Raw genomic sequence first — 21,849 nt, 5'->3', positions numbered from 1 at the left:
TGGTGTACAGTATCTCCTCCTCATTTGTTGGGAACATGACATTATATTGAGGAATGGAGATGGACCTTTCATATGGTGTACAGTATCTCCTCCTCATTTGTTGGGAACATGACGTTATATTGAGGAATGGAGATGGACCTTTCATATGGTGTACAGTATCTCCTCCTCATTTGTTGGGAACATGACGTTATATTGAGGAATGGAGATGGACCTTTCATATGGTGTACAGTATCTCCTCCTTATTTGATGGGAACATGACGTTATATTGAGGAATGGAGATGGACCTTTCATATGATGAACAGTATCTCCTCCTCCTTTGTTGGGAACATGACATTATATTGAGGAATGGAGATGGACCTTTCATATGGTGTACAGTATCTCCTCCTTATTTGATGGGAACATGACGTTATATTGAGGAATGGAGATGGACCTTTCATATGATGAACAGTATCTCCTCCTCCTTTGTTGGGAACATGACATTATATTGAGGAATGGAGATGGACCTTTCATATGGTGTACAGTATCTCCTCCTCATTTGTTGGGAACATGACATTAAATCGAGGAATGGAGGTGGACCTTTCATATGGTGTACAATATCTCCACCCCATTTGTTGGGAACACAACATGTTGTCATATACCTGGTCTTTATGACAAGAGGGCTCTCCTTGTGGCTAAGTGTTCCACCCCCACAAGGATGGTAAACAGGGGATGCTAAGCCCAAAGGAGCAGGTATTGTCAACTGTTCTGGAGACAAGTAGTGCTGTAGCAGTGGGACTTCTGCGGATGGAAACCAGACAATGAGGGCAGCTGGTCCTTCAGGTGACTGGATCATAAAGTCAGGCACAGCAAAAGGTCAATCACAGGAAGCAGGTCAAAGCAGGCAGGGCACCCCTGAGAGATACATTATTGTAGCCAAGTTCCCGAGCCTGTTGCGGCCCTGGGCTTCCGACACTTCGGGAATCTGGAATTTTATTGATATCCATGGACAGTCCAGCAGAATCCGGGACGATTGGGAGGTATAACGTCACCACCTTGTGATATATACAGTAAATGCTGCAATCTAAATCATGCTTCATCATTTTGCCGGCTGCTTTGTGGTCTATTCTTCTAGAAGGGTTACATCGATGATTACCTCACATCAAATTGACACAAAATAAAAAAATTTAAAGAAAAACAATAATTTGATAGTTTTATTATTTATAAATGGTAAATTTAATAATGAAAAAAATATATATAACATTGAAATACAACATATTAGACTCGATCACAAATCTTTATTACAAGTAGAAGGGTTGGTATTTTAGCCAAGTGGCTCATTTCATTGGAGTTTTTCATGGATTTATTTTTTTACATTATTTCTAAAGTAGCAAATAAATACCTGACAAGCATTCTCACTGCTGATGAAAAAGAGCCCCTACCGGTCATGCGTAGTACCCACATTAGTCCGCCACCATCTTCATATTCTTTGAAGTCCTCTATATTTACCGCCACCATTGTTAAGGAAAAATCAAGTCACATGTCCGTACATTTGGTGCCGAAGTTCCGTATGGAACATAAATAAGGACGATCACCTGAGTGAATTCTCTGGTGTATAAGAAAGGGGTTCTTTCTTGGAAAAAAAACATTTTCCAAACTCCGAACATGAATATGAACGCTCACGAGTGTGATTTTTTTTCGTGTTTTCGAAGGTTCCCTTGTTCAGCAAAAGATTTTCCGCACTGCAAGCATGAAAAGGGACGCTCACCGGTATGAACTCTCTGGTGCTTACGAAGGTTTCCATAGTCAGAAAAACTTTTTCCGCACTCCGGACAAGAAAAGGGGCGCTCGCCGGTATGAATTCTCTGGTGCGTAAGCAGTAATTTCTTAACAGAAAAACATTTCCCGCAATCGGAACATGTATAGGGTCGCTCGCCGGTGTGACTTCTTTGGTGTTTGTGAAGGCTTCCTTTCTCAGAAAAAGTTTTTCCGCACTCTGAACAGCAAAAGGGACGCTCGCCAGTGTGGATTCTCTGGTGTACAAGAAGGTTTTGTTTCTCAGAAAAACATCTCCCGCACTCTGTGCAGGGAAAGGGACGCTCACCCGTGTGCATTCTCTGGTGTACAACAAGTCTTTGTTTCTTAGCAAACAATTTTCCACAGTCTAAACATAAGTATGGAGGCCTAGCCTTGTGAGCTTTCTGGTGTGCTTGAAGTGCTCTTGGCTTAGCGAACAGTTTCCCGCACACCAAACATGACAATGAGTTCCCTCCTGTTTGAGCTCCCTCATGACTTGAAGAAGATTTCTGGAGATTGGATGGATCTATTGATCCGTCAATACTGTGAGAACTTTGATGGAGGGTTGAAGTCATAGTATAGGATTGATCAGAAGTTTCTTCAGGTTTAGAAGGATCCATTGATCTTAGATGGACATCTGAAGTCATAGTATAGGATTGATCAGAAGGTTCCTCAGGTTTAGAAGGATCCATTGATCTTAGATGGACATCTGAAGTCATAGTATAGGATTGATCAGAAGGTTCCTCAGGTTTAGAAGGATCCATTGGTCTTAGATGGACATCAGTGGTCATAGTATAGGATTTATTAGAAGGTTCCTCAGATTTAGAAGGATCCATTGATCTTAGATGGACATCTGAAGTCATAGTATGGGATTTACCAGAAGATGCCTCAGGATTAGAAGGATCCATTGATCTTAGATGGACTTCTGAAGTCATGGTATGGGATTTACCAGAAGATGCCTCAGCATTAGGTGGATCCCTTGGTTTTACCAACCAGTAAAGTACTTTTGGAGGGTGTTGTGCAATGTCACCATCTTCTGCAGTGCAACCTGGAGATCTCATAGGATGTTTCTCCAATGGATTGGCCTTTGAAAAATACTGTCCATCTGTTGAAATGAAATTTTTAAAAATACATTATGTTTGTTTTTTAACTCCTTGTATTGAGGCAACAGTAGTTGTGTGTTGATGACATTGTTATGGTGAAGAATAGTGATGGACCTTCCCTTACCTAATTTCATCAAAAAATGGCAACATACTGAAGAACGAAGATATACCGTTCATATGATGTACAGCTGTGGAGGGTGTCTTCTGATATCACTAAAGGGTTGCATGTTTGGTTCAATTATTACTAAAGAAAACTTTCAGAGATTGTGGATCTGCTACAGTAAATGGTCAGAGATAGTGAACATGCTATACGACGGGACCGCAAATTCTACAAGAGTGGAAAGAACACATGTAAAACATGTGAAAAGCCACAGTCCAGGCTGAATAATGTGGCATATGATGCAAAACCCGGACTGTCTGGGTGAATCCCGGACAGGTGGCAAACCTACCCTCAGATTCCACCCCGGCATTGTGTCACTATTATAAATAGTACAGTCCTCTAATTTTATTCTACTTCTTTAGAGTTAGTCTTAGAATGTCATTGTCTTTACGCATGGAAAGGCCAAGAAATACATCCCTTGTATTGTGCCAGACTATGATGAACTATATTGGACTTTGAGTCTGAGACTTCTTGGAGAGTTAAACTGCCTGTGGATCCTGCCAAGTCAATGCTTGGATGCCAACTGGTTCTCAAGAGGGATGGCTTTGGATTATAGCGACATTTGTGGCCTTAAACTTGTAGAAGTAAAATGTGATCAGTTTCTGCTCATTACTCACCTGAGCTGATATACAGAGAAGATTCCTCCTTTTTAATGGTATCCATAACCTCATCCTTCTCTGTACATTGCTGATCACCCATCACATACGTCTCTTCTTCTTCCTTCTTCGGCTCAGCTTTTATATTGATGAATTCCTTATCCTAAAATCACAAATTGGTAAAAAGGAACACCCTCAAAACAAAAGCACTAAAATCCAGAGACCTCAGAGATGATGATCTCATACAGTTTGGAATCATTTTGAAGCTGTAGATACTTCAATTCCACCTACCTGATGATGGTGAGGGATGGTGTGATCTTCCTGTGTGGAATTTTGGGAAGGCAGAGGACATCTCTCTGGTGGGTTCCTGCTACTAGGTGACTCCTTGTGTCCTCCTGAATGCTCCTTCATCACTCCATACTCCTCATCCTCTTCTTTATACTCTTCTTTAACATCAGTATTATTATCTCCGATGTTTCCACTCTGAATATATATAAAAAAAAAAAAATAAATCATTGTAACAAATATGATTGTGTATAGATCATAACTACATAACTACATAAATTGTTCCTCATCTACCTGATGATGATGAGGGATGGTGTGACCTTCATGTGTGGAATCCTCGGAATACAGAGGACGGGGACATCTCTCTGGTGGGTTTCTGTAGCTGGATGACTCCACCATGGTGTCCTGGTACAGATCTTTGTGTGGTTTTGGAAACTCCTCCTTCAGCCCATCCTCATCATCCTCCTCTTTTATCTCTTCTTTAATCTCAACTTTTGAATCTCTCAGGTTTCCACTCTGAATATAGAAAAAAAAAATGACATCAATTGTAACAATACAGATAATGTACAGATCCTAATGATACTATCAGTGATTGTTCCTCATCTACCTGATGATGGTGAGGGATGGTGTGATCTTCCTGTGAGGAATCCCAGGAATACAGAGGACGGGGACATCTCTCTGGTGGGTTCCCATTACTGGATCCATCTGTAGGAAACACACACACTGACTGAATACATTGTTTCTATGTGTTTAACAGATGATGGGGGATCTAGGTGGACCCTCCGTACTGCTCTCTCCTTTACAATAAAGTCTCCTCTTACCAGGTGATGTGAGGGGCGGCTGATTGTCCATCATGACGTCCTTGTAGCGATCCTTGTGTTCTTCTGAAGATGTATCATGGGACTGGCAGCTATTCTTCAGCTGGCCAGATTTCCTCTTCAATACTTCCTTTATCCTGTGCACAAATAAACAATCCACAGAGGGATTATTTTGATACAGTTGTCAGCTTGAACATGTATTGCAAGAATTTCAAATTCCTGAAATATAGAAAAAAGTAAGTGTATAGCAGTGTGGCAGAGCATTCAGTTTCAGTTACAATTCCTGTAATATCTTTGCATTCACTTGGCGGTGGTCCTTATCTATATGGTCATGTGATTTGGATAAAGTTCCATATTTAGGATGTATCCGGTCTATAAACCAGAGGTTCTGGATGGACAGTTGGATAAATGGTTCTATATTTAGGATGTATCCGGTCTATAAACCAGAGGCTCTGGATGGACAGTTGGATAAATGGTTCTATATTTAGGATGTATCTGGTCTATAAACCAGAGGCTCTGGATGGACAGTTGGATAAATGGTTCTATATATAGGATGTATCTGGTCTATAAACCAGAGGCTCTGGATGGACAGTTGGATAAATGGTTCTATATTTAGGATGTATCCGGTCTATAAACCAGAGGCTCTGGATGGACAGTTGGATAAATGGTTCTATATTTAGGATGTATCTGGTCTATAAACCAGAGGCTCTGGATGGACAGTTGGATAAATGGTTCTATATTTAGGATGTATCCGGTCTATAAACCAGAGGCTCTGGATGGACAGTTGGATAAATGGTTCTATATTTAGGATGTATCCGGTCTATAAACCAGAGGCTCTGGATGGACAGTTGGATAAATGGTTCTATATTGAGGATGTATCTGGACACATATTATAAAATAACTCCAATATACAGGATGTGATATGTCTGTAGTAGTGGATATTGAAGATAAAAGACGTCATGGTGACTATGGAGGAAGAGGACGGACATGATGGGGGGTTACTGGGTGTAAATATAAAATAATATCGTATTACCTCCTCTGTGTAATCCGATGATGTCTCCTTTCCACCTCATTCTTCTCTCACCCGGAACTTCCTGTTTTTCCCTTATATAACGTCTTTGTTTTCACCTTACATCTTTTCCTGTTCCTGTTTTACATCACTTCCTGTTTGAGCAATCCACGCGCAGTAATTGATACCGCCATCTTGTGGTGATTTCAATAACTTCAGTCTACGTTATGTTGTAAGATTTTGGCCTCTGCCCTGTAGATCATTTTTCGGTTATGTTTCACACATTGGGGGTTAATTTACTAAAACCGGAGAGTGCAAATTCTGGTGCAGCTCGGCATAGAAACCGATCAGCTTCCATCGTTTTTTTTTTTTTTTTTGTCAAACCTTAATTGAATAAGCTGAAGTTAGAAGGTGACTGGTTACCATGTACTGCTGCACCAATTTGTTGGTTTTTTTTTTTGGGGGGGGGGGGGGGGGGGGTTGTATATTATTTACACTTTTAAAATTTGCAATTTGGCCTGGAAATATATAAAATATAATATAAAATAGCGATAATATCAAATATGAATTCCCCCAGATTATTATATGTGTTCTGAAAGCAGTGGTCCTGTAGAATACAATGGTGGTTGTAATTGTTTATGTTGCATGACTGTTTATCCATATTTTCAGCAAAAAAATAATTTTAGTGCACACACAAAATAAAATCCCTCTATTTAAGAAAAAAATAAAAGATGAGGTTGTGTGAATAAATATACACTCCCCAGCCCTTTTATTAGGTCCACCTTGCTAGTAGCGGGTTGGACCCCCTTTTGCCTTCATTCTTGGTGGCATAGATAAAACAAGGTGTTGGAAACGTTCCTCAGAGATTTTGCTCCATAGTGACATGATAACATCACACAGTTGCTGCAGATTTGTTGGCTGCACATCCATGATGCCAATCTCCCATTCCACCACATCTCAAAGGTGCTCTATTGGATGAGATGTGGTGAGCGTGGAGGCCATTGGAGTACAGTGACCTCATTGTCCAGTGGTGAGATGATTGGAGCTTTGTGACTTGGTGCATTATCCTGCTGGAAGGAGCCATCAGAAGATGGGGACACTGTAGTCATAAAGGCATGGACATGGTCAGCAACAATACTCAGGTAGGATGTGGTGTGATAACCGTGCTCAGTTGGTACTAAGGGGCCCAAAGTGTGCCAAGAAAATTATCCCCCCCCACACCATTACATCATCACCACCAGCCTGAACCAGTGATATCCCATCCCCCACACCATTACACCCCCACCACCAGCCTGAATCGATGATACAAGGCAGGATGAATCCATGCGCCAAATTCTGACCCCACCATCTGAGTGTCTGAGCTGAAATCCAGACTCATCAGAGCAGGCAACGTTTTTCCCATCTTCTATTGTCCAATGTTGGTGATCCTGTGCGAAATGGTAGGCTCAGTTTCCTGTTCTTATCTGACAGGAGTGGCACCCGGTGTGGTCTTCTGCTGCTGTAGCCCATCTGCTTCAAGGTTGGATATGTTGTGCATTCAGAGATGGTATTCTGCATACCTTGGGTGTAACGAGTGGCTATTCGAGTTTATGTTGCCTTTCTATCTTCTGCCCCATTCTCCTCTGACATCAACAAGGCATATTCCTCCACACAACTGTCTCTCACTGGATATTTTCTCTTTTCCCACCATTCTCTGTAAACCCGAGAGATGGTTGTGCCTGAAAATCCCACAAATACTCAGACCAGCCCGTCTGGCACCAACAACCATGCCGCGTTCAAAGTCACTTAAATCCCTCTTCTTCCCCATTCTGATGCTCGGTTTGAACTTCAGCAAGTTGTCTTTATCACGTGTAGATGCCTAAATGCATTGAGTTGCTACCATGTGATTGGCTGATTAGCAATTTGTGTTAACGAGCAATTGAACCGGTGTAATTAATAAAGTGGCCTGGTGAGTGTACTATATATCAAATGTGCTAGACCTAAAAAAGTGTGCCCATAAAAAGGTGCAGAAAGAAAATTAATTATCATTTAGCGATGTCTTAAAGTGGTTCTAAAGCCTTAAGGTTTTTCACCATTCTATGCATTGGGGTAAAAAACCTTTTCTGATCGCATAACCCGGTAATTCCAGCAGCAAGAACCCACAGATTCTTTCCCCAGGAATCCAGCAGCCACATCAAATCATGGTTGCCAACAGTCCCGATTTGCCCGGGGCATTCCCGGAAATCAGACCCATGTCCCATTCTAATCATGTCCCAGGCAAAATCCCAAAAATCCGCCCCTGTCCCGGACATTGGGACTTTTGGCATTGACATAGTTAAGCGGCCGGCACTAGGTGATTCAGGGAAGTCACATTTTCCGCGATTGGTCAATAGCGACAGGGGGCGAGCACTTGACTAGCCATGAGTTATCACACCAGCCATCATTCGTGCGAGCATGTGGAGAGGCAGAGGAGGCTGCTGCTACTGCTGCACGAGACAGGAATGACCATATCACGCTGCTGCCAGTGCCACCAGTCAGAGGCATTGCTGTACAGCCAGGAAGCCACCGGTGGAGACAGTGGAGAACTTGCCTGCTCTCTAAATTCTCTCTTTTTTTTATGGGGGGGGGCAGGGGTGGGAACAAATGGCTGAAGGGGAGCCTGTCTTTGGTAATTTTTTGGGGGGGATTTAGGGGGTGAGAGGAAGCGGCGGTGGGTGGCCTTTATGGGTACAAATGGCTGATGGGGGGCCCTGTTTTTGTATTTTGGGGGTTTATATTTTTTTTGTAGGGGCAATAGAAAGTGATGGTGGGTGGCATTTGTGGGTACAAATGGCTGATAAGGAGCCTGTGGGTTTTATTTTTTTTTTTGGGGGGGGGGACAAATGGCTGATGGGGGGCGTGTTTTTGTATTTTTGGGGGGGGGCGAGAGGAAGTGGCAGTTGGTGGGCTTTGTGGGGACAAATGGCCGGGGGAGGGCCTGTTTATTTATTTTAATATTTTTTGGGGGGTGATAGGAAGCGACGGTGGGTGGCCTATATAGGGTCAAATGGCTGATGGGGGGCCTGTTTTTGAATTTTTTTTGGGGGGGGGGGCAGGAGTGGAGGTGGGTGCCCTGTATTTCATGGAGATTGCTAATGTCTGTTGCTTGTCCCTTGCTTACCCTCAGGTCTCAGCAAGGCTCAAACGAAGCTCAGGAGTTCAAGGGCCATTGGGAGATGTGTAGCGGAGAACTAAACAATTTTGTTGCTCAAATTAAGTTATGTAGTTGTAGACTTTATCCTGTAGTACACCAGCAGTCTCTGACACTCTCCTGTAGTATGCCAGCAGTCTCTGACCCTCTCCTGTAGTACGCCAGCAGTCTCTGACCCTCTCCTGTAGTACGCCAGCAGTCTCTGACCCTCTCCTGTAGTACGCCAGCAGTCTCTGACCCTCTCCTGTAGTACGCCAGCAGTCTCTGACCCTCTCCTGTAGTATGCCAGCAGTCTCTGACCCTCTCCTGTACTACAACCGGCAGTCTCTGACCAAGTCTTGTACTACACCCTGCAGTCTCTGACCCTCTCCTGTAGTACATCGCAGCCTGCAGCCTCTGTACTATGTCTGCAGTCTCTGACCATCTCTTGTACTAACTGCAGTAATCTCTAGCAACCAATCAGTGAGCGGTACTGATGTACTGTAACCTCTAGCAACCAGTCAGTGAGTGTGGATCAGTTCTTCAAGTTTACATTAGTTTTTTTAGACAAATCTATGTGTGTGTTTATTGACCATGGTTCTGCCTGTTGACTGGACCAATCCTTTGCCTGCTTGCTGACCATGTCCCTGCCTGCACCTGAACTGACCCATCTGCACATCCAGCTGACTACGTTCCTGTGAGACTCCAGCCCCAGCCATCTCCTGCAGACACCTGCACTTCTGGAATGCCCTTGCTGTGTGTGAGAAATATCTTATTACAGTTATTATGATGACTTTGTGTAAAAAAAAAAAAAATTACAGTATTTATCGGCGTATAACACGCACTGGTGTATAACATGCACCCCAAGTTTAGGAGGGAAGTTTAAGGAAAAAAACTTTTAGGAGGGAAGTTTAAGGGAAAAAAAACCTTACATTTTAAATGCCCATCAATGCAGCCTTATCAGTGTCCATCTGCAGCCTTGCCCATCATTGCAGAATGATCAGTGTCCATCTGCAGCCTTGCTTAACAGTGTCCATCTGCAGCCTTGCCCAAAATTGCAGCATGATCGATAAATTTTTACTGGTACTCAATTTAGGAGGGAACGAGCACCGCCGAGATAGACAGAGCCGGATGTCCTGTGTACTCGGCTCCTCTCAGTTCGTCTCGCAGTCCTGCCCAGTGCTGCCCTTTGGCCCGGCTCCTATGATGGACACAACACCGGTCCAATGGCGGGACGTAAATGCTAGGAGGCGGGACTGGGCATGACTGCGAGCGGAGCGGAGCCTAGCCGAGTACACAGTACACTCGGCTCTGTCTATTTTGGCAGCGCACATTCCCTCCTTCCCCTCTGACGCAGCGGTTCGGCTTATAACACGCACCCACGATTTTCCCTGATTTTAAGGGAAAAAAAGTGCATGTTATATGCCGATAAATATGGTAATCTTCATTTTCATTCTGCATTTTCTAAAAACTAGTGGAAAAAAGTTAAGTCTTCCAAAGACTCACCATGCCTTTAAGAAAATACCTTGGAGTGTTTGCTTTCCATAATGTCATCATTTTGTGGGTGTTTCTACAGTCCTGATGCTCCAAGGCCACCAAAAATGTGATTGGTAGTCAGAAAATTAGATTAATAATAGATTGTAATTTATGCCCCTAGAACACCTGAAGGTGCTCCTTGGATTTTGGGCCTTTCTATGTGGCTAGGCTTTGAAAAAGTCTCACACATGTAGAATCCCCATACTCCGAGGAGTGGCAGAATGTGTTTTGGGGTGTAATTCTAAGTATGCCTATGATATGTGTTAGAAATATCTTATTAATTGACAACTTTGTGTAAATATAAAACTTTTTTCATTTTCTTTCCTGCAGTTTCGAAAAACTTGTGACAAAAAAAATGACATTTTCAAAAGACTCACTATACCTTTCAGAAAATACCTTGGAGTGTTGGCTTTCCATAATGTCATCAGTTTGTGTTTGTTTCCACTGTCCTGATGCTCTGTCAGGTCACCTGGGACCAGGTGACAGATGCACTCTGTAGGAGTCAGAAGTGCACCGCTAAGGTAGTGGACCCTAGGACTGACTGCTGCGGATTGAACCCTGGAAGGTTCAGGAAGCAGGTCTACAGGATAACTAATATGGATCCCAGTGGGTGCTAGAGCATAGATTCCCCAGGGCGTGGAGTCTAAGAGCCAGCGGGTGTTCACCAGAGCCTCTAGTGGTGAGGATGGACTGCGCTGCAGCCTGGCTCCAGGTCGCGGCCCCCAGGGTCTCACAGCTCACGCTCACCGTAGACTACAGGAGAAGAGGAAGGAGGCAGCAGGCTGGAACGACAAGGAAGTAAGGGGTAAGCCAAAGGTCAGGGCGACTAGCAGACAAGGATAAACATAACACGCCAAATGTCAGGGTAACAAGCAGACAGGAAGAGTCGAGAACAGGCCAAAGTCTGTAACAGGAATCAGGCGTAGGAAACACAGCAAGTACACACAAAGGCTAACACACAATGGTTGATCAGCACTGCTGGCTTGCAGTGCACAGGTTAATATAGGGTTCCCTGATAGGGCCTGGGGTGGGGCCATGCTTAGAGGAGAGGTTATAAAACCAGTCAGGTGAGAGGCAGCTGGTCTTTAGAGATGAACACATGGAGACAGGTAAGCTGACAGAGAAAAGTCTATTGCATAACTACGACATGCTCCAAGGCCACCATAAAATGTTATTGGTAGTCAGAAAATTAGATGTGTAATTTATGCTCCTAAAACGCCTGAAAGTGCTTCTTGGATTTTGGGTCTCTCTATGTGGCTAGGCTTTTAAAAAGTCTCACACATGTGGTATCCTCATACTCTAGATGAGTGTCAGAATGTGTTTTGGGGTGTAATTTTAGGTATGCCATGATATGTGTTAGAAATATTTTATTAACTGACAACTTTGTGTAAATATAATACTTTTTTCATTTTCTTCCCTGCAGTTTCCTAAAACTTGTGACAAAAAAATGAAATTTTCAAAAGACTTACTATACCTTTCAGAAAATACCTTGGAGTGTTTGCTTTCCATAATGTCATCAGTTTGTGGCTGTTTCCACTGTCCTGATGCTCCAAGGCCACCAAAAAATGTGATTGGTAGTCAGAAAATTAGAAGTGTAATTTATGCTCCTAGAATACTTGAAGGTGCTCCTTGGATTATGAGCCTCTCTGTGTGCCTAGGCTGTGAAAAAGTCACACTTGGGAGGAGTAGCAGAATGTGTTTTGGGGTGTAATTCTAGGTATAATAATAATAATTCTAGGTATGCCTATGATGTGTGTTAAAGATATATTATTAATTAACAACTTTGCGTATAACAAAAATCAATTTTCATTTTCTTTCCTGCGTTTTCCTAAAACTAGTGACAAAAAATTTCATTTAAAATTTTTTTATTATGCCCCTTAAAAAATACCATGGAGTGTTTGCGCTCCAAAATGGGGTCATTTTGTGGGTGTTTCTACTGCCCTGGTGCTCAAGGGCCTTGACAGGTAGTCAAGAAATTATATGCGTAATTTATGTGTAATTTATGCTTATTGATAGTCCAAAGGTGATCCTTGGATTTTGGGCCCCTCTATGCATCTAGGCTGTGAAAAAGTCTCACAGATGTGATATCTCCATTCACAGGAGGCGTAGCAGAATGTGTTTTGGAGTGTAATTATAAGTACTGTATTTAACGACATATAACACAGACTTTTTCCCCCTGAAAATAGAGGGCAAATCATGTGTGCGTGATATATGCCAATATTTTACCTGGCTGCCTCGGAGGGGAAGGAGAGGGGGCGAGGACCACCGGATTACAGCCAGGATCTCTTGTTTACTTAGCGCTCACAGACACACACAGTCCTCCTGGACTAGCTCCTAGGATAGACGTCACCGGCATTGGACCAGTGTTCTGTCTATCATAGGAGCCACAGAGGAAACCAGGGGAACCCTTCAGAAGATGCAGGGGCCCATAATCTGGGTGTCGTGGCACCAGCACACCCCTGAGAGGTACACTATTGATGCCAAGTGCCCAAACTTGTTGTTGGACTCTGGGATTTTGTTGAAATCTGGAGACAGTTGGAAGATATGACATGGGCGGAAAGGTATGACCGGAAAGGTATGGCCGGCAGGAAGAGATGTCGGTTGATAAACAATGGGTGATCATGGTGTTGAGGACCTGGGGCACCCTTCAGGAGATGAAGCGCACATACCTGGGTGCCGGGTGCCTGCGTGCCCCTACGAGGTACATTATTGATGCTAAGCGCCTGAACTTGTTGTTGGACTGCAGGATTTTGTTGAAATCTGAAGAATACAGGAGAGTGGGAAGGCATGACATGGCCAGGGAGGTATGGCCGGCAGGGAAAGATTTTGGTTGACACAGAATGGGTGATCTTGGTGTTGAGGACCTGGGGCACCCTGCAAGAAATAAAGGGCACATAACCTGGGTGCCAGATGCCTGTGTTCCCCTGCGAGGTACATTATTGGAGTCAGGTGCCTGAACTTGATCTGGGACTATAGGACTCTGGGATTTTGAAATTCACGGACAGTCCCCTGCAGTCCGGGATGGTTGGGAGGTATGACATCACCACCATGTGATAAATACAGTATCTCACAAAAGTGAGTACACCCCTCACATTTTTGTAAATATTTTCTTCTATCTTTTCATGTGACAACACTGAAGAAATGACACTTTGCTACAATGTAAAGTAGTGAGTGTACAGCTTGTATAACAGTGTAAATTTGCTGTCCCCTCAATATAACTCAACACACAGCCATTAATGTCTAAACCACTGGCAACAAAAGTAAGTACACCCCTACGTGAAAATGTCCAAATTGGGCCCAAATTAGCCATTATCCCTCCCCAGTGTCATGTGACTCGTAATGCCCCGTACACACGGTCGGATTTTCCAAAGGAAAATGTTCGATGGGAGCTTATTGTCGGACATTTGTGTAGGCTCCATCGGACATTTTCCATCGGAATTTCCGTCACACAAAATTTGAGAGCCGGTTCTCAAATTTTCCGACAACAAAATCTGTCAGAAATTCCGATCGTGTGTACACGATTCCGACGCACAAAGCTCCACGCATGCTCGGAATCAAGCAGAAGAGCAGCAGAAGAGCAGCACTGGCTATTGAACTTCATTTTTCTCGGCTCGTCGTAAGTGTTGTACGTCACCGCGTTCTTGACATTCTGAATTTCTGACCAACTTTGTGTGACAGTGTGTATGCAAGACAGGTTTGAGCCAACATCCGTCGGAAAAAAAAACATTGATTTTTTTGTTGGAATGTGCGATCGTGTGTACACGGCATTAGTGTTACAAGGTCTCAGGTGTGAATGGGGAGCAGGTGTGTTAAATTTGGTGTTATCGCTCTCACTCTCCCATACTGGTCACTGGAAGTTCAACATGGCACCTCAGGCCAATATCAGCAATTCGTACCGAGTAAAACTACATTAAAACTATATGCTAATAAACCATCCATAGTTTTGATATACAACCTAAAATAAAAACAAAGATTTAAAAAAAAAATAACAGAAAATGAAACTACCAAAATTTAGATAGTACACCACCTTTTTTTCTAGCATTACCCAAAAAACTACCCAATACCAACATACTATAAAAAACAACATAAAAATCCAGATCATCGTAGTCCATTTTTCGATTAAGATATATCGACGATTAGTCACACAGATTATACCTCACATCACATTCAAACAATACAAAAATTAAAAACGAAAAATAACAATTTGATAGAATTTTAATATTTATAGGATGAAAAACAAAGCGAACATTGAAATACAACATATGAGGCTCAATTCACAAAGCTTTATTACAAGCAGAAGAACCGTTATTTTTAGTCGTGTGACTAGAATTTTCAAATCTCATTGGACTTTTTTATTCATTTATTTGTACTTTATTCCTAGAAAAGTAACAATAAATAAAAAAAACAAAAACCTAACAAGCACGCTCAATGCTCATAGAGAATTGTGTCTACTGAGCATGCGCGGCGCCCACATTAATCCGCCACCATCTTCCTTTCTATGTATTCCTCTACATTTAGACTTATGTTATCCGTAAAACATATTTTTACTGCAGTCTGAAAGTTGTTAGGATGTTCAAGTAGGGAGCGTTTCTTAATAAAAATTTCTGTACATAAATAGGTACGCATATCTTTTTTCATGTCTACGAAGGTTTGTCTGGTCAGAAAAACACTTTCCGCACTCAAATGGCAACAAGGCTTTCACCTGTATGATTTCTCTTAATGTGTTTACCAAGGCTTCCATTTGAGTGAAAACATTTTCCACACTCTGGACAGCTGAATGGACGCGCGCCAGTGTGAATTCTCTGGTGGTTAAGAAAGATTTCGTTTTTATAAAAAGATTTTCCACACTCTGAACAGCAAAAGGGACGCTCACCTGTGTGAATTCTCTGATGCATACGTAAGCAGCCTTGGCCAGAAAAACATTTTCCGCACTCTGAACAGGTAAATGGACGCTCCCCTGTGTGACTTCTCTGGTGTATAACAAGGCTTCCTTTGCTAGTATAAGATTTTCCACACTCCGAACATGAATAAGGAGGCTCAGTCTTGTGAGATTTCTGGTGTTTAACAAGTGCTTTTTTATTAGTGAATGTTTTCCCACACACCAAACATAACAACGAGCTTCCTCCTGTGTGAGCTTCCTGAAGGCTTGATGATTTCCCGGGATCGGATGGATCTGTTGATCTATCAGCACTGTGAGAACTTAGATGGACATCTGAAGTCATAGTATGGGATTGATCAGAAGATTCCTCAGGATTAGAAGGACCCATTGATCTTAGATCGACATCTGAAGTCATAGTATGGGATTGATCAGAAGATTCCTCAGGATTAGAAGGATCCGTTGTTCTTATCAACCAGCAAAGTGTTACTTTTGGAGGTAATTGTGTAAAGTCACTATCTTCCGCATTGCAACCTGGAGATGTAATAGGATGTCTTTCCAATGTATTCGTCTTTGAAAAATACTGTTCGTCTGTTGGAATGAAATTTTTAAACATGTTATGTTTGTTTTTGTACACCTTGTATTCTGGCAACAGTATGTGTGCATTGATGACATTACTTGTTGAGATCATGACATTATATTGAGGAATGGAGATGGACCTTTCATATGGTGTACAGTATCTCCATCTCATTTGTTGGGAACATGACGTTATATTGAGGAATAGAGATGGACCTTTCATGTGGTGTACAGTATCTCCTCCTCATTTGTTAGGAACATGACATTATATTGAGGAATGGAGATGGACATTTCATATGGTGTACACTATCTCCTCCTCATTTGTTGGGAACATGACATTATATTGAGGAATGGAGATGGACCTTTCATATGGTGTACAGTATCTCCATCTCATTTGTTGGGAACATGACGTTATATTGAGGAATAGAGATGGACCTTTCATGTGGTGTACAGTATCTCCTCCTCATTTGTTAGGAACATGATAATATATTGAGGAATGGAGATGGACATTTCATATGGTGTACAGTATCTCCTCCTCATTTGTTGGGAACATGGGGGCGTTATATTGAGGAATGGAGATGGACCTTTCATATGGTGTACAGTATCTCCCCCTCATTTGTTGGGAACATGACGTTATATTGAGAAATGGAGATGGACCTTTCATATGTAGTGCTTTCACCACATTTGTTGGTAGTGTGAGGTTATATGAAAGACCAGAGGTGAACATTTCATATGATATACAATAGGGATGAGATTCAAGCTTGAAATAATGCAGGCTTTGCTCCCAACTCTAGTCATTCATTGGTATACAAAATATGCAAACCAAACTTGCCAGAGTTGGCATGTTCGCCCGCCCTCTAGCTCGGGTCATTCAGTTGGTGGGCAATATTGCTATTGGCACTTCACGCTGGGCGGGCCACAAGCTTCATTGGTTCCTAGGATGCTAGGATGGTGTACAATATCCCCACCTAATTTTTTGAATCATGATGTGAGGAAAGATATGTACCTGCAAACAGGGGCGGACTGACCCATCGGGCAGTCGGGCACTGCCCGAGGGGCCCGGGGCTAGTAGGGGCTCGATTATGGAGAGTCCAGGTCCGGTGGTGGGGAGTGGGCAGCCAAGACCTTCGGAGCACAGGCAAGATGACAGCACCCATCTCTGAATACAATCTCCACTGGCGAGTGGCCGGCCTCACAGACGGAGGCCACAGGAAGTGCGAGCAGTAAGGGCGGGCCCGGAAGATAGGCTCACAGGGGGCCCGAAAGACGAGGACGTGCAGGGGACGCTGGGACAGTCCAGATATCACACTAAATGGATCCGCTGGAAGGAGCGCAGCACAGCACCTCCCACCAGAATGAGAACGGGCCCTGCCTGTTGATGGTCATGAACGTCCTACTGCTAGCAGGAACCGGGCATTACACACACCTACCCACAGACATGGATTGGGACAGGATTGGGACACAGGAGGGAGGGACTGCAGACACCCCACTCCTCTCTCACCCCCTATCTCCGTCACCCCCCCTCACCACCCTTTCACCTCTCTCCCATTCTCTCTCTCTCTCTCTCTCTCTCTCTCCCCCTCTCTCACCCTTATCTCTCTTTCTAACCCCCCTCTCTCTCTCACCCCCTCTCCCTCTCACCCCCTCTCTCTCACCTCCCTTTCTCTCACCCCCTCTCCCTTCCATCCCCCTCTCCCTCTCATCCCCCTCTCTCTCACCTAACTTTCTCTCACCCCCTCTCCCTCTCATCCCCCTCTCTCTCACCTCCCTTTCTCTCACCCCCTCTCTCTCACACCTCTCCCTCACCCCCCTCTCTGACCCCTCCCCCCTCTCGCTACCCTCCCCCCTCTCTCTCTCTCTCTCTCTCTCTCTCACCTCACTCTCTCTCTGACCCCTTTTTACACCTTTCTCACCCCTCAGACCCGTCTCTCTCTCACCCCCTCTCTCAACCTATCTCCCACCCCTTTATGTCTCACCCCCCCTCTCGTTCTCACCCCCCTCGTTCCCTCCCCTCCCCTCTTTCTCTCCCTATCTCTCATCCCTCTTATCACCCCCCTCATACCTCTCTCTCTCCCCTCACCCCCCTCTCTCTCACCCCCTTCTTTCCCCCCTCTCTCCCTCACCCCCTCTCTGTCTGACCCCCTTTCACCCCCCTCTCATTCTCACCCCCCTCTTTCCCTCCCCTCTTTCACTCTCTCTCTCTCATCCCTCTCCTTCTCACCCCCTCGCCCTCTCTCTCACCCCCTCTGTTTCCCCCTCCCTTGCGCCTTCCTCTCTCCCCTCCCTCTTTCCACCCTCTCTCTCACCCCCTCTCCCACCCTGTCTCTCTCTTGCCCCTCTGTCTTCCCCCCTCTCTCTCTCACCCCCTCTCTTTCTTTATAACCCCCTCTCTCTCAACCTCTTTCCCATCCCTTTCTCTCACATCTTTCTCTCTCTCTTGTCCCCCTCTTTTGCTCTCTCCCCCTCTAACCCCCACTCTCTCATCCCCTTTCTTTTTCTCACCCTTCCCCACCCTCTTCTCTCTCGCTCCCTCTCTATCTCACCCCCTTCTCTCTCTTGCCCCCACCCCATCTCTCTCTCCCCCCCCCTCTCTCCCACCCCCGTTCTGTGACAAACGCATTTAATGTGGGTAGTGCAATATGTAGGTGGGGCTTAAGTGTGGGCGGGGACACAGGGGGTACCATGATCTTCTTTTGCCTGGGGGGCCCCATGAGTTGTCAGTCTGCCCCTGCCTGCATACAATTGTAAAACGAATGCAGAAAAACAAAACATTTAATGAATTGGGCAAAATAAGCAAACATGCATACTGGGTGATAATGTATGGACATTGATGTCTTGGTTATTTTGAGGAATGGAGGTGGACCTTTCTTCAAACTGTTTGTTGGAAATATCACATTATAGAAATGGACCTTTGTCATGTTGGTCCAGCAGTAAGTGTTTGCTTCCACAACAATCTATTATTTGAAGTATTTGATATGTTTTTCTGGTTCCACCCAGTCTTTGTTTCACTACCAGTTAGTACAGCCCTCTAACAATTTCTACTTTTCTAGAGTTAGGCTTAGAATGCCATTGTCTTTACACTTGGAAAGGCCGAGAAAAACATCCCTTGTATTGTGTCAGACTATAATGAAGTATATTGAAATTTGCTTCTGAGACTTCTTGGAGAGTAAAACTGCCCGTGGATCTTATTAAGTCAGCACTTGGGTGCAAACTGGTTCTAAAGAAGCATGGATTTGGATTTTAGCGGCATTTGTGGCCTTAAACTTGTAAAAGTGAAACGTGAACAATTTTTGCTCATTACTCACTTGAGCCGATATCTGGAGAAGATTCCTCTTCTTTAATGGGATCCATAACCTCATCCTCCTTCGTGCATTGCTGATCACCCATCACATACGTCTCTTCTTCTTCCTTCTTCACCTCAGCTTTTATATTAATGAGTTGCTCACCCTAAAACCACAAAATGGTAAAAAGGACCATCCTCAAAACCTAAGTACAAATATCCGGAGACCTCAGAGATGATTATCTCATACAATTTGGAATCATTTTTAAGCTGTATATACTCTACCTCCTCCTACCTGATGATGGTGAGGGATGGTGTGACCTTCCTGTGTGGAATCCCGGGAATACAGAGGACGGGGACATCTCTCTGGTGGGTTTCTGTAGCTGGATGACTCCACCATGGTGTCCTGGTACTGCTTCTTGGGTCCTTTTCGAAACTCTGTCTCCTCCATTACACTATCCTCATCCTCCTCCTCCTTTATCTCTTCTTTAATATCGACCTGTGTGGAATCCTCTGGTGGGTTTTGGTAGCCGGATGACTCCACCGTGGTGTCCTGGTACTGCTTCTTGGGTCCTTTTCGAAACTCTGTCTCCTCCATTACACTATCCTCATCATCCTCCTCTTTTATCTCTTCTTTAATATTGACCTGTGTGGAATCCTCAGAATACAGAGGATGGGGACATCTCTCTGGTTGGTTTCTGTAGCCGGATGACTCCACCATGGTTTCCTGGTACAGATCTTTGTGTTGTTTTGGAAATTCTGACTCCTCCATCATCCCATTCTCATCATCATCCTCTTTTATCTCTTCCTTAACTTCAACTTTAGAATTTCTCAGGTTTCCACTCTGAATATATAATAATAAAAATGACATCAATTGTAACAATGCAGATAATGTACAGATCCTAATGATACTATCAGTGATTGTTCCTCATCTACCTGATGATGGTGAGGGAAGGTGTGATCTTCCTGTGTGGAATCCCGGGAATACAGAGGACGGGGACATCTCTCTGGTGGGTTCCTATTACTGGATCCATCTATAGGAAACACACACACTGACTGAATACATTGTTTCTATGTGTTTATCAGATGATGGGGGATCTAGGTGGACCCTCCGTACTGCTCTCTCCTTTACAATAAAGTCTCCTCTTACCCGATGATGTGAGGGGCGGCTGGTTGTCCATCATGATGTCCTTGTAGAGATCCTTGTGTTCTTCTGAAGATGGATCATGCGATTGGTAGCTGATTTTCAACTGCACAGATGTCCTCTTCACTACTTCCTTTATCCTGTATACAATTAAATTATCACTAAGTACATTCCCAGAATCCTCCTCACCTACCTGGTCAGGTTTAATACCCTCCAGCTGTGTTTGTCTGCCCAATATTGGCACTACGTTATGTCCCATATAGGCTGTAAACAGATAAGTATTTGCATTTTGAGTAGATTCGGGACTGGCCAGAGAGGGATTACTTTGATGCAGTTGGCCAATTTGAACAGGTATTGTAAGAATTCCAAAATTCCCAAAATATAGAAAAATGTAAGAGTGTATAGCAGTATGCAGAGCATTCATCTAGAATTTTTGTAATATTCTTTCCTTCACTTGATGGTGGTCCCTATTTATGTCATTTGATCTATGTGTTTAACTTATCTATCTGTAGGAAACACACACTGTGTCTATAAACCAGAGGCTCTGGATGGATAGTTGGATAAATGGTTCTACATTTAGGATGTATCCGGTCTATAAACCAGAGGCTCTGTATGGACAGTTGGATAAATGGTTCTATATTTAGGATGTATCCGGTCTATAAACCAGAGGCTCTGGATGGACAATTTAATAAATGGTTCTATATGTAGGATGTATCCGGTCTATAAACCAGAGGCTCTGGATGGACAGTTGGATAAATGGCTCTATATTTAGGATGTATCTGGACACATATTATAAAATAACTCCAATATACAGGATGTGATATGTCTGTAGTAGTGGATGTTGGAGATAAAAGACATCACAGTGACTATGGAGGAAGAGGACGGACATGACGGGGGGTTACTGGGTGTAAATATAAAATAATATCTTATTACCTCCTCTGTGTAATCCAGCGACGTCTCCAATCCACCTCGTTCTTCTCTTTCTCAGAGCCTTCTGTCTTTCCCTTATATAACGTCTTACCTTACATGATTTCCCATTCCTACTTTACATCACTTCCTGTTTGAGCGTTCCACGCACATTTATTTATATTGCCATCTTGTGGTGATTTTAATAACTGCATCTTACGTTATGTTGTAAGATTTTGCCCTCTGCCCTGTAGCTCATTCTTCGGTTATAATTCTTACATTATGACACACGTAGATTATACTTCAGTTAAATCAATAATAACATATTTTATCTGTATTTGTACATCCTCTACACAGGATTTAAAAAAAAAAAATACACTAAAATGAATTTTAGTGCACACACAAAATAGAATCCTTTTTTTTTTATAAAATAAAAGATGAGGTTGTGTTAAATAAATATATGTCAAATGTGCACATGAAAAGGTGAAAAATGACGGTACCCAAAATGATCATTCGGTAAAACCTTAAATGCCCTTGCAGGTTATCAGTTTAGAGCTGCAAATGAGGGACCTTGAACCTCTATCCCAAACCGCACCCACTGCACTGCAAGCAGCTACATGCAAACAACAGCGGCTGCTG

At 43.5% G+C, this 21,849-nt stretch overlaps 3 protein-coding genes across 3 annotated transcripts in view; all 3 read right to left on the bottom strand.

The window, feature by feature from the left end:
• Positions 1 to 21,849, bottom strand: part of LOC141104742 (uncharacterized) — a 352,606-nt gene that overhangs the window by 322,408 nt on the left and 8,349 nt on the right. The window lies entirely within an intron of this gene.
• Positions 1,206 to 21,383, bottom strand: LOC141104683 (uncharacterized). The gene is made up of 8 exons (XM_073594351.1): positions 21,238 to 21,383; positions 20,311 to 20,444; positions 20,097 to 20,194; positions 19,456 to 20,004; positions 4,212 to 4,433; positions 3,924 to 4,115; positions 3,654 to 3,795; positions 1,206 to 2,878 (listed from the first exon to the last, which is right to left on the bottom strand). The coding sequence occupies exons 2-8, from the start codon at positions 20,342 to 20,344 to the stop codon at positions 1,656 to 1,658; spliced, it is 2,460 nt and encodes an 819-aa protein (XP_073450452.1). The 5' UTR covers positions 20,345 to 20,444; positions 21,238 to 21,383; the 3' UTR covers positions 1,206 to 1,655.
• LOC141104734 (uncharacterized) lies at positions 14,626 to 19,574 on the bottom strand. Its single transcript, XM_073594436.1, has 3 exons — positions 19,446 to 19,574; positions 19,186 to 19,327; positions 14,626 to 15,895 (listed from the first exon to the last, which is right to left on the bottom strand). Exons 2-3 carry the CDS (start codon positions 19,265 to 19,267, stop codon positions 15,108 to 15,110), a joined length of 870 nt encoding a protein of 289 aa, XP_073450537.1. The 5' UTR covers positions 19,268 to 19,327; positions 19,446 to 19,574; the 3' UTR covers positions 14,626 to 15,107.

The sequence above is a fragment of the Aquarana catesbeiana genome, linkage group LG08 (assembly GCF_042186555.1).
Source record: "Aquarana catesbeiana isolate 2022-GZ linkage group LG08, ASM4218655v1, whole genome shotgun sequence".
Classification (NCBI taxonomy): domain Eukaryota; kingdom Metazoa; phylum Chordata; class Amphibia; order Anura; family Ranidae; genus Aquarana; species Aquarana catesbeiana.
Note: the sequence above shows the minus strand (reverse complement) of the source record. Positions and strands in the feature narration are given on the sequence as shown.

Excerpts from the sequence above, each read along its gene's own strand:
- LOC141104683 (XM_073594351.1), bottom strand. The coding sequence starts at position 20,344 with ATGATGGACAACCAGCCGCCCCTCACATCATCGG. Across the intron at positions 4,434-19,455 it reads CCATCCCTCACCATCATCAG|AGTGGAAACCTGAGAGATTC; the intron begins GTAGGAGGAGGT and ends TTCTATATTCAG. Across the intron at positions 4,116-4,211 it reads CCATCCCTCATCATCATCAG|AGTGGAAACATCGGAGATAA; the intron begins GTAGATGAGGAA and ends ATATATATTCAG.
- LOC141104734 (XM_073594436.1), bottom strand. The coding sequence starts at position 19,267 with ATGGGTGATCAGCAATGCACGAAGGAGGATGAGGTTATGGATCCCATT. Across the intron at positions 15,896-19,185 it reads TTCTCCAGATATCGGCTCAA|ACGAACAGTATTTTTCAAAG; the intron begins GTGAGTAATGAG and ends TCATTCCAACAG.